We start from the raw sequence: 12,363 nt of genomic DNA, 5'->3' as shown, positions 1-12,363 counted from the left end.
GGTTAAGCGTCTGCCTTTGGCTCAGGTCATGATCCCAGAGTCCTACAATAGAGTCCTGCATCAGGCTCCTTGATCAGCAGGGAGTCCGCTTCTCCCTCTCCCTCTGCCTGCCACTCCTCCTGCTTGTGCTCTCTCTCTCTCTCTGTCAAATAAATAAATAAAATCTTAAAAAAAAAATGAACAAGTGAATATTGCCATATGTTCTCATAACTCAGCAAAGCTGACATAGAAGGACCTTTAACTATAAAGGACATTGGGCACACCTTCATAACTGCTTTCACCCCTATAGAGATGGAAAAGCTCTTAAAGCAAAATTCTCCCTTTAAGGGAGTTAGAGACAGAGTTTGTGAGATCCAGACTTACTAGAGCTCCCTTCCCTTCCTGGTCATTGCATTATTTGTGCTCAAGGCTACACTAATAGACTTGGCTCTAACACTATGCAGAGCCTTAATCCACGTGGGTACCTAATCCTCCATGCAAAGTTAGTTCCCAGTCTGTGCTCCAGTGGTACTCTGTCCACATACTTAGTCACCACTTAGATTGAATTGCAATTACCATTTACCAGACAGTTTCTCTCACTAGCTGAGGAGTTCATGCTATGCCTCTGTGTGTTAAATTCAATCATGTGTGCTAAATGAAGGAATGAATGAATAAATGATCTAATAAGGATATAAAATACAAGGCTTGATTCTCTCATGTCTTCCTAATCAGCTATTCTAATTGATCATGACACACTTCCATTGCTAAACCCATCTTCAATTTCACATCTTTCTTTTTTTTTTAAAGATTTTATTCTATTATTTATTAGAGAGAGAGAGCATGAGCAAGGGGAGGGGCAGAGAGAGAGGGAAAGAATCTCAAGCAAACTCCCCGCTGAGTGGTGAGCCTGACACAGTCCTCCAGTCCATGACCGTGAGATATGACCTGAGCCAAAATCAAGAGTCAGACGCCATTTAACTGACTGAGCCACCCAGGTGCCCCAACTTCACACCTTTCTTAATGGTGTAGCCTCTCCAGGCAGGCTTTAACGATATTTCGAAGTTTGCACAACTATAGATATGAATTTGTCATCCAGAAGTTCAAATCCTATACATGGCTTTTATTAATCCCTCCCCTCCTGCAGCCACCTGATCCCTGATACATGTCTATTCTCCCACACAACCACCTCCCGTAGACCCCTATCTGCCTGCTAAATAAAGAATACCAGGTTTTACTGTTATGCCGGTTTTACTGCCGATGTGAGACCCCTGGAAAATAAAACAACGAGCAGAATTATTGTGCTTCCCTGCGGAGCAGCTAGCCTTTAGCAGTGAAACCCCTGAAAAACACAGCTGATTGGGGTTCCTGGAGCCCTCCCTCCCCATTCAGTGAAGCATTCTGCCAGAAAGTGGCTGCCCAGCTAGGCCTTTGGGAGAATTTGATAAGTTAAGCAAGGCTGCCCTCTCGTGGTTTAAAAAAATTACCTGTATAAAATAAACATTCTGTTTTCCATACACAAGAAATTCAGGGCACTTTATTGAAAATATGAATAATACTTATAGCTTTTAAAAAGCAGGTAATTTAAAGTACACTGAAGTAAACTTCTAAGATAAAATGAGTGATAAGTAAAATTGTAAGTGAAAAGGTACATTCACAGTTTAAAACCTGCTCTTAGATTGAATTATAATCATCATCAAGTATTCATGACTGGTCCCAGAATTTAAAGGCAAATGGAATAATTGCTTGATACATGGGATTTCTTTCTTTCTTATGTGATTTGTTTTAGACTTTGGTTGCCTTACACAGCAGTAACACAATTTCCATTCATATATTCATTCACTGAGCAATTATCTATAAAGTACTTACTAGGGAATTTCAACAATTCTAAGATACTCTTTTTTTCTCTCATATTTTAACCTTTCTGACGTATTTCTACAACTGTGGTGTGTTATAATTTCTCACCAGGCAGCAGTAGAGATGTGGATGTAGTTGTCATTGCCTGGGCACGTGCAATCTGCTTGTTATTGCTGGGGACTCACGAAACCACTGCAACACCTTGATGCTTTGGTCCCAAATCTGTTTAAGGACCATTTGGGGAGGGATCGAGTCTTGCTCCTTGTCTGAAAAACCTTTCTCGACGCTTTCTGGTAAGATTAAGAAAGCACCACCATTGAAACTTGCAAAATGGGTGTCAACAGCTTAAGAGAAAATACTAGGAGAGAATAGGGGGCACTCTTAAGAAATGCTGTTACCAGTGCTCTTAATGGCCCAAAGGATGATGTGGTGCTGGAAAACGCAGTGACACACTGACATCTCTAAGTCAAAGAGTGAGTCGGGAGAGTTTGATTCTGTATGGGAAGAAAAAAATCTGTGTTAAATTTATTTTGCTTACATTTTCCTTTTCGTGCATGAGCAGAAATCCTACATACCAGAAAAAAAAAAAAAAAAGTCTAGCTCTAATAAGTCTCAAGGGGTTATTTAAATAAATATAAACATTCTAAATGATAAGGAAGCAGGAAGTCATCATTTAATTGGGAACTTTTTTTTATCTTTTAGTAGTCCCTAAAACAACAGTGCATCTTGCAACAGAAGGCGTTTTAGCTTCAGTGAACTATGGAAAGTACTGAGCAAAGCAGTGATGGATGGAACAGACCTTTCTCTGCCCTCACAGAGCCAGATTAGGGAAAGACAACTATAAACATGCAAATAAAGAAATGAGACCATTTCAAATACTAGTAAGTGCTATGAAGACAGTGACACGGAGGAATAGGATAAAGAGAGACCAGCATGGAGAGAAAGGCCTTAGATCAGCACTGCTATAGGAGAAGTCCAGGAAAGCGCACTGTCCTATTGCAAGAGTTAAGAGAACTGTGTTCAGGACACAGGCATGGTCACCTGTGACAGGTGGTATTAGGAGGGAAAGCAAGATGAACTGAGCAGTCTGTCCTTAGTATTCACATTTGAAAGGGACCTTAAAGCTAGACTGAAGTGGGCTGAGGATGAATGGGAGATGTGGATGTAGGAGCAAATATTCATCTTTTTGGGAAGGTCTGCTCTCAGGGGCAGGTCTTACCCAGAGGCAGAGCAAGGTGACTAGAGGGTATGTTTTGCAGTGTAAGGGGTGGCAATAGTAAGTCTTACAAACAGACAACAAGTAAATAATTGCACAAGACAATTTCAGATTCTAATCAGTGTCATAAAGGGCATAACCACGATGATATGGTAGAAAGTCGGGAATAGGAACCTACTTTATCTAGGCTTTGGGCTTTAGCAATTAGCACGAGTGATAGGCCAAGGCATTTGTTAAAAAAAACTAAATGCGTGACTGGCATAATGCTAGTGTGTGCTAATAGGACCCTCTTTTCCCAGACAGGTAACACCTACATATTTAAACATGACGTTTAGGGAGATATTGCCAAGCCTCACTATTTCAGGCCACCTAGTAGGCTGGATGAAAAGAAATGATAACTAGTTAATATTTATTTAGCTTTGTTACATGCCAAGCACCATTTTAAGTGCCTGCATTCATCATCTCATTATTTTTATCATCAGAAAGCTGGGATTTGAACCAGGCAAGCTGACTTGCAAATCTGAGCTAGATTTTCAAAAGAACACACGGGAATTAAATTACAAACCCCAGATGAGTTAAGTGTGAACTGATGAGATCATGAAATCCACAGAAAGACAATTGGCTTGGGTTATGAAAATACGGGTTCCCTTAGTTTATTTTCCAAATAAAACTGGTTTTATGCTTCATGGGAATTCAGCCAACAGATGCCCTTTTGTCCCAGATCTCAATGAAGATCCTTAATTGTAAGGATGATGAGGGAAGCTAATGAAAGCACCTGCATGGTTTAAAGTTCAATACTGGAGCAAGGGTAAATGTTTGAAGTCAATCAATGCACTCTTAGTTGGCACTGCTGGATGAGGAGCACTGGGCTAGATGCTGCAGGTCCTCCTTGAGATCTGTGACATGATCCTTTCTCTGGGGGCAGAGAGATGAAACTGGAAAAGGGTCCAAGCTTTGGAATGAGACAAACCCAAATTCATCACCTGATTCTGAGTAACTTTAGGCAAGTGAGTAGAACAGGAATGATTCTTAATTTATGAGATTATTATGAGGCTTACTGGAGATACCAAAGCAGTTTGTACAGTGGCCAACCCAGTAAAAAGTAACAAGGGTTAGCTTCCACCACTCTTGTGTGCCTTGTCCACTCTCATCTTGGGTCCCTGAGTTTGGGTGAAAGCCCAAAGACATGGAATAAATAAGTGCTTGGCGTGGGGCTTGGGGAGAGAAGCCCTCTCATGGGAAGCTGATACAGGTGATCCCAAGAGCTGGAAGAGAGGGAAGGCTGAGCTTTGAAGGTAATTTCCAGAACCTGGAGTGGCCAAGATTTAGTATATTAAAAATAACTGTGGAAATAAAGTCAACATATCTGTTTGTATCTCTGGTTTTCAAAAATAATAGGTAAATTATTGTATAAAAGACAGTAAATTTTAAAGCTAAATAATACATTTGTAGGTACACAGGGTCTTGGCCGTATTTGGGAGAACCAAGGCTTCAGTCCAGTTTCGTCCCTAAACAGTATTAAGACTTATGGCATTTAAGAACTGCTGGATTGAGCAGTGTCCATAGAGGGGGAAAAAGGCAAGGAGACAGAGATATAAAGAACACACGGTGGGGGATCTATGGAAAGGAAATAACTGACAGAAAGGGAAAAGTTGGGGACTTCAAGGTATTTTATTTGTGGAATAATGGTACCATTAGCCCATCTGGGGACATTTAAAAGTCTTGATGCCCTTGATGCATCCCAGGCTTGTGAAATCAGAGTCTCTGAGGCTGAGACACAGGCACGCATCAGTACTCGTTAAAGCAATCCATGTGACTCCAATACATCAGTAACTGCCTTCCTCAGAAATGTTAGGTAGGATATTGAGATGATAGAGGAAGCAGATGAGTGTAATTCTAGATACATTAAGGTTAGGGTTCTGACAAGGCATCCAGGAGGGAATTAAGGACTGGATCTCAGAAAGAATAGAGAAGCTCAAGATTTAGGAGGGCCATTTATGTATCCAATAAACATTCCTTGAGGCCTGTTGAGTGCTTGGATAGCAAGTCCAGTAAACAGGGTCCTGTTCCCTTGAGGGACTTATATCTCAGAGGCAGGGAACAGATTTCTAAACAAAGAAGACATATAAAGTGTTGTGGGCTGTAAGACACAAATCTATGTGTAGAACAGGAAAGAAAAAGCTCAATTCCCTTGGGAGTGGTCAGAAAAGACTTCATAGAGAAGGGACCAGGAGAAGGCACCCTGAGGAAAAAGAGAGAAAGAGGAAAAGGCAGACTGTGGAACTGTGGCAGGCTAGAGAGGTAAATGAAGTCCAGGGAAGATCGTGAGAAATAGCAGTCAGAAAAAGGAGTGTAGGATAGAGAAGTTCCCTGAATGTGAGGGGTGGGGGGAAAAAGGATGGCTTAATGGGAAGGGCATCAGAGAGTCCTTCACTAGCAAAGTGACTGTGTGAAAATTTGTTTACTTTGGTTTTCCTAATCTGTAAAACAGTAATAATGTTACTGGTTTCATAGAGCTATGATAGGATTAAGTGATGATGCTTGTAATGTATTTAGAACACAGCTAGCATACAGTTCTAGTACAGAAAATACAGCATTCTTGAAGTACAGAAAGAACAACAGGACTCTACCAGCAAAGTATATGACTGCCCCTATTCCTATCTTCTTTGAGAGGTTTCCCTTACAATCAAACAGATTCTTCAAAAAAGGAGGGGATGTCTTGCTCACTGAGCAGATTCACCTAGTGGCAATATACACTTTACAATCAGGCAGCCATTATTCAAACTCTAGCCAAGCTATGTATTAGCTTTATTTTTCTTAATTTCAGATTACATATTTGTAAAAATAAAGTGAGGGCACCTGGGTGGCTCAGTCGTTAAGTGTCTGCCTTCAGCTCAGGTCATGATCCCAGGGTCCTGGGATCGAGTCCCACATCGGGCTCCCTGCTCGGCGGGAAGCCTGCTTCTCCCTCTCCCACTCCCCCTGTGTGTGTTCCTGCTCTCGCTCTCTCTCTCTCTGTCAAATAAATAAAATCTTTAATAAAATAAATAAAAATAAATAAAAATAAAGTGAATTCTACTTGCCTTCAGGATTGTGGAGAATACATTCAGATAGATTTCTAGTTCCAGGTACTTCACATATTTTTTTTTTTAAAGATTTTATTTGACAGAGACAGTAAGAGAGGGAACACAAGCAGGGGGAGTGGGAGAGGGAGAAGCAGGCTTCCCACTGAGCAGGAAGCCTGATGCAGGGCTCGATCCCAGGATCCTGGGACCATAACCTGAGTCGAAGGCAGATGCTTAACGACTGAGCCACCCAGGCACCCCACTTCACATATTTTAAATAAAGGTTATTTTCTTTACTTCCACTTAGCGTTATGACTTACATATAAATACATGTTTAGGAAGTATTCTTTGGAGGGGCGCCTGGGTGGCTCAGTTGGTTAAGTGCCGACTCTTGGTTTTCAACTCAGGTCATGATCTCATGGGTCTGGAGATCAAGCCCCACATCCATGGGCTCTGCACTCAGCAGGGAGTCTGCTTTAAAGATTCTATCCCTCTGCTCCTCCTCCCACTCAGTTTCTCAAATGGATAAATAAATCTTTAAAAAAAAGAAGTGTTCTTTGCAATTGAAATTTTGGTGAGAGTTTTGCTCCTGGTATCCAGAAATTTTACCGTTGTTTCTTCCTGGGATTCTGCCCCTTCTCTGACCTTAACTTGGTTGTGAATTCTACTGTCCTGCTCCCAGACCATGTTAACGTTGGCTGAGCTGATTTGCACCCCTGGGAAGTAGAGGGATCTTGAAGAATGTGGCAGAGCACAGAAAAAGAAGACTGCAACCACCATAACACCCTTCTATGCACGTGGGGAGGGAAAAACTTCTCCCCAGGCATAGCTGAGATCCTGGTTCCGTTTACGAAGCCATAACATCCTGAATACACTTCTTGGTGCTGTTTCTCCTGTTCTCAGTGCCTGATTCTGTAAAACAAAAAAATTTAAAACGAAACCAAACACCTCTCACATAAGTAGCAGAATTATGTTAAAGATCTGCCCAGGGGCACCTGGGTGGCTCAGTCTGTTAAGCGTCTGCCTTTGGCTCAGGTCATGATCCCAGGGTCCTGGAATAGAGCCCCACCCACATCTGGCTCCCTGCTCTGCGGCGGAGAGCCTGCTTCTCCCTCTGCCTGCTGCTCTGCCTGCTTGTGCTCTCTCTCTGTCAAATAAATAAATAAAATCTTAAAAAAAAAAAATCTACCCAGATGGTTGGTTCCTTCCTAGTTCTCAATCCCTGTTGGAAGGCCACTGACATCACCAGCAGCCTACACTAAAGTTGACTTTCTCTTTAAGATTGTTTGATTGTAGGGTTCAGAGAGGGTGAAATATTTTCCTAGAATCTATAACATGGAATGGAGATTAGGTGGGTGATGTCACGAGATTTTTCAACAGTGTCAGCAGGCTGTAGTTATGCCTAAGGAAGTGGATAAATGGCACCATCTGAAACAGCCACTCACCCTGGATAAGCAGGTGGAGAAGATCAGTTACAGGTAGGACCAAACTCATTATAAGGAATACCATCACAGTAAAGATGTTTCATTCTAAATTTTAGAATCCCATATTAGCTCACTTAGGTCAAGAAAAATTCAAAATAACAGAAATAGGAAAAACAAGTCAGTTAACCCCTTGGCACCACTACAATTGGTTTTGAGGTCTATTTTAAAATGTAAGACTAAGGACATAAGTCAGAACAAGCCCTCTTTGATCGCTCTAGTCACCATTTCCAGGGCCAAAGAAGGGATTGTAGAAATGTCCCAAGTTGACCCAAAAAGCAAGGTCTGGAGGGACAGGAAGCCCATCTTATGGCTAATTGCCATCACCTGGAGACACCCGACTCTAGCAGTCTTCGGCATCACTGGAGATTGTTAACATGGCTAATCAGATGTTAATTGAATGCACAGGAAAAGGAAATAAATTCCGCTTCTGAAAGGCAGCTGGAAAGGGCTTGGACTGCTCAGGCTCAGATTTACATTCCAAAGCAGTTCTGAGGCCAAACACACTCCCTGTGGGAGCAGGAGGAAAGCCCCTCTCCTCTCCTCTCCTCAGCTTTACTGGAAAACATAACTCCCGGGAGGGAGGGTGAGGAACCCACAGCTTACTAGGCGGCGCCCCGATGTCCCTCAGGAAGTAAAGGCGAGACAAAGGACGCTGGCTCCTGGGGTGTCCCTAAATTCGAAGCCAATCCCTCTTCCCATATATTACCTCCTTTAAAGGACAAGGAACACACCTACCTCCTCAGGATCTCTGGGGTGAGGGTGGGGATAGGAAGTATTTCTAGTTACTCAATTCATTCAGTGGTTAAGTATTTATTTTGTGGGTGCCAGACACTAATCTAAGCGGTTTACATCCTTAATTCTCACGATAATCCTGAGATCTGTGTTATTTCCTTCTCTACAAAGGGGAGCAAGAGGCGCAGAGAAGAGCAGTAACCTGCCCAGTAAGCGGCAGCATCAAAGCACGGGTCTCTGTGACCCCAGGGCTGCCGGCTCCCCGGGGACGACAAGCCCACCCGGGTCCCCAACCCGCGCGCGCCCCGCGGTTCTCCCGCGGGCTCCACGCGGCGGCCGCCGCCCGCCCGCGCCCTCTGCAGCGGGGAGCGCCGCCTTCTCGCCGCTCCCGCGGGGTACGTGGCAGGTGCGCGGGTGCCCCGTGTCCCCGCCCCCTCGCCCCACGCCGGATGCCCGGCGCCCCGCAGCGGCCGGGCAGGTCGCACAGCCTCGGCGGAGCCCGGGAAGCGCCCGGGCGAAGAGGAGGAGCTAGGGGCACCGAGCGGGTGGAGTCGGGAGCCCGAGAGCGGTGGAGGCGGATTTCCTGGGCCCGGCTCGGTGGGGCTACTATGGCGTTTGGGAAGAGTCACCGGGATCCCTATGCGACCTCCGTAGGCCACCTCATAGGTAAAGAGCGGGGGAGGGAGACGCCAGGGCAGGCTTTGGGGACCCGGGGCCCCTTCCCGCTTGACTGCATTCTCGGCCTCGTCCAAGTTTGAGGAAATCCTTCCCCTCCCCCTGCAACTTTCACAGAGCACCCGAATCCCTCCCCACCCCCACCCCCACCCCCACCCCCGGCCCCTTTGAGGCATTTCTTTATGGCTGACTCCCCTTGGAACCCCTCCTTAAAATCTGCCTCCCTTTTGGTGCTTCCTGGGGCGTGGAACCGAACAGGTGAACCACGCACGGGATTCAGGTGAGGAGTGTTTGGGCCTGTGCAAGGAGAAAGGGTAAACTCCGAGCCAGGGGAAAGTTGTTCGTCAAGTGCGCTGCCCACTGGAGGGCCCAGTGTGGCTGTGTCTGTTTTACCGAGGAGGGAGAGACGTGACTTCACTGTGAGACGCAGGTCCCTTGAAACCAGTTCTCTCTGGCGTCGAGCCCTTAACCTGAGTCACTTTTTCTGGGTAAACAAAGAGAATGAAAATGCTCAGCACTGGAGTGAAGGAAGCGGGGAGTGGGGGAGCGGTCTGGGGTCACAAGAGGGCTCTGGAGCGACCACGCAGGTATTTGCCCAAGTCCTTCCTTCCGTGGCTGTACTCTGAATAACGTAGTGGGAAGCAGAAACCAGGGACCGGACTGTTTTTTACCAGCACCGTCTCCCTTCTTCCGCCTCGCCTCCAAACCCGCCTTGGGAACCGGGTGTGGCACAGTGCATGTGGATGCCAAGCAAAGCGTGATAATGTCAGGAACTTAGTGGGGTGACAAAATCCTGAGAACCTGGTGGTTATAGTAAGAAGACTCCGATTTGGACAGTTTTGCCTGCAGCTCAGTTAACAGGGAACACGCCACTCAACCTGAACCTTATAAGATTCCCCCATCTTTAGAAGTGGGTGAGAGTAACTATCACTAAGGGGGAAATGCTTTCTAAACTGTTGCCGGCTGTATCCCTATTGGATATTAAAATGAACTTTGAGTAGGAATAGATTCAGATTGCCTCTTCATAGGCTGATGAATTATTTAATGCTGTAAATATTTGCTGTCAGCTATATGCCTGGACCTGGATGAGGCAAAGATGAGACATGGTCTCAACCCTCAGGGAATGTGCAATCTTGTAGGGAAGAGGGACACAGGTAGTAACTACAGTACGGTACCTTTGCAATACAAGGAAACCACAAAACACTCAACTTAAGGGATAAATCTGAAGGGTGAATAGGAGTTTTCTAAAATGGGAAGGTGGGAGGAAGCACAGGGAATAGAGAGCAGGGAATTTGGCAGAAGGAACAACAGTATGTGTCTAAACAACACAGTCAGCTTTGTCCATGGAATGCCAAATTCAAATAGCTTTTTTCCTAGATTGGAAGCAGGCTAAGCTTTGGGGTTCACCCAACCAAACCCTATTTCTTCCTCTTCATTATCCTTTTTAACTTTCTCTCCATTCCCCCTAGACCTCCTGTTTTCATGCTGAGGATCTTCTCCTTTCATGAAGGAAATATATTGAGCTCATTTAGGTTGTGTTCTTTTACTCTTCCCAGATGGCATTTTGTATTCTTAAGGAGAATGTGTGGAGAGGGGAAAATATCTAATTGTTTGATGGGGTTCCAGGTGCAGAAGCATTCAAGTCTGCCTAGTGCAGCTTTGGTTAGTACAGGTGCTGGGAGTGACCTTGCTTTAATGCTCAAGGACACAGACAATTTCAGTAGTTCTGATCTCTCTCTTTCTTGACATGCCCCGCCTCCCCCCCCCACCAAGAATAAATGACTTAAAAAAAACAAAAACAGACATCAAATAACCTAAATTTGAATGCTAGTTCTACCTTGTACTGGCTGTGTAGCCTTGGGTAATTTTCTTAACTTTTCTGAACTTCTGTTTCGTCATCTATAACAGTGGGTTAAATGAAGTTGCATAAGATAAAATACTTTGCACTTGGGTTTGTAGGTGGCCGCTCAATAGGTTCTTGTCTTCAGGGAGACAGGCCAGCAGATGGAGATTTAGCCGACCCATCGTGGCCCTACAGCCCGATGTTGTGCCTGCAGCTTTTATAATAGGTCATTCATTACTGCTGTAATGGCAGCACTCTGAACTTGAGTTCTGATTGATTCCGGAATTACTGGGAATTGCTCAGGAAAAAAAAAACTCTTTGCCTTTTGGTAATATAAACTTAATGATACTTGCTAGTGAACCCCAGGCAGATTATTTCAGGAAGACCAGACATTTTTTATTCTGTTGTAGCTCAGACTCAACACAACGGCTTTTTCTTTGCAGAAAAGGCTACATTTGCTGGAGTTCAGACTGAAGATTGGGGCCAGTTTATGCACATCTGTGACATAATTAACACTGCCCACGATGGGTGAGTACCGTGTGTGGTGCACACATTTGCCTCTGATAAGAAGCATCAGAACCACAGCACATTTTCTCTTAGACTCTGGTTTTCTTGTTGAGTGTTTTCATCCCACCTTGGACACCACTATCTTTTGAAGACATGTCTGGTTGAAACGTAAAGACAGCTGCTTATTTCAGCATGTGGAATATCTGAGAATGCATTATCATTTTTCTCTTTGCCTTTTCTTTAATAGTTTTTAAATTTTGTCTTTGGGAAGCTCCAATTCCTTTTTCTTTAAAGAAAGCAGAATTGTTTCCTTCTTTAGAAATTCCCTCTGCTCTGATAGCCAGTATTTTATGCTACCGTAAGTGAAAAATACTATCCAGAAGCTCATGAACTCCTGGTGGTGACCTGTCCTGGGCAGTTGTCATTATTAACCAGGAAATAATGAAGCAGTCTTTTTTTTTTTTTTTCTCGTTATAAGACAATTTTTTCTTAATGTCAACTCGCCCACCTTCATGCTGTGTTCTTCAATGATGTGCTGTCTTTTGTTATACTTTTTAAACTTTAGGGAATTAAAGCTTTAAAAAAAATCAGTAAGGCCAGGGGAAAGGGCGCAGGGTTTGAAACATGGCGGACAACGTGGACCAGCAACAAACTACCAACACTGTAGAAGAGCCCCTGGATCTCATTAGGCTCAGCCTGGATGAGCGAATTTATGTGAAAATGAGAAATGACAGAGAGCTTCGAGGCAGGTTATGTGCTTATGATCAGCATTTAAATATGATATTGGGAGATGTGAAAGAAACTGTACTACTATAAAAATTGATGAGGAAACATACGAAGAGATATATAAATCAACAAAACAGAATACTCCAATGCTTTCTGTCCGGGGAGATGGTGTTGTACTAGTTGCCCCTCCATTAAGAGTTGGCTGAAACAAAGAATTTATCATGTATGGAATATAGGAGCTTTTGTATGATTGCCTTTTTAAATGTAGAAGACATTCAGAAG

The 12,363-nt window shown here is 44.1% G+C and overlaps 1 protein-coding gene and 1 pseudogene across 2 annotated transcripts in view; both read left to right on the top strand.

The window, feature by feature from the left end:
- The first annotated feature begins 8,814 nt into the window (after nt 1-8,814).
- TOM1L1 (target of myb1 like 1 membrane trafficking protein) overlaps nt 8,815-12,363 on the top strand; it is an 82,689-nt gene continuing 79,140 nt past the window's right edge. The window contains exons 1-2 of one of the 2 annotated variants that reach the window (XM_021703962.1): nt 8,815-8,996; nt 11,292-11,376. In XM_021703962.1, the coding sequence (XP_021559637.1) occupies nt 8,939-8,996; nt 11,292-11,376 (143 nt within the window). In that variant the 5' untranslated portion in view covers nt 8,815-8,938. The remainder of the gene's footprint in view (nt 8,997-11,291; nt 11,377-12,363) is intronic. The other variant, XM_021703963.1, reaches the window with a different exon arrangement.
- Nucleotides 11,980-12,331, top strand: LOC110592817 (annotated as a pseudogene).

The sequence above is a fragment of the Neomonachus schauinslandi genome, chromosome 15, assembly GCF_002201575.2.
Source record: "Neomonachus schauinslandi chromosome 15, ASM220157v2, whole genome shotgun sequence".
Taxonomy (NCBI): Eukaryota; Metazoa; Chordata; class Mammalia; order Carnivora; family Phocidae; genus Neomonachus; species Neomonachus schauinslandi.
The sequence above is the reverse complement of the archived record's forward strand: the minus strand, read 5'-3'. Positions and strand labels throughout refer to the sequence as shown.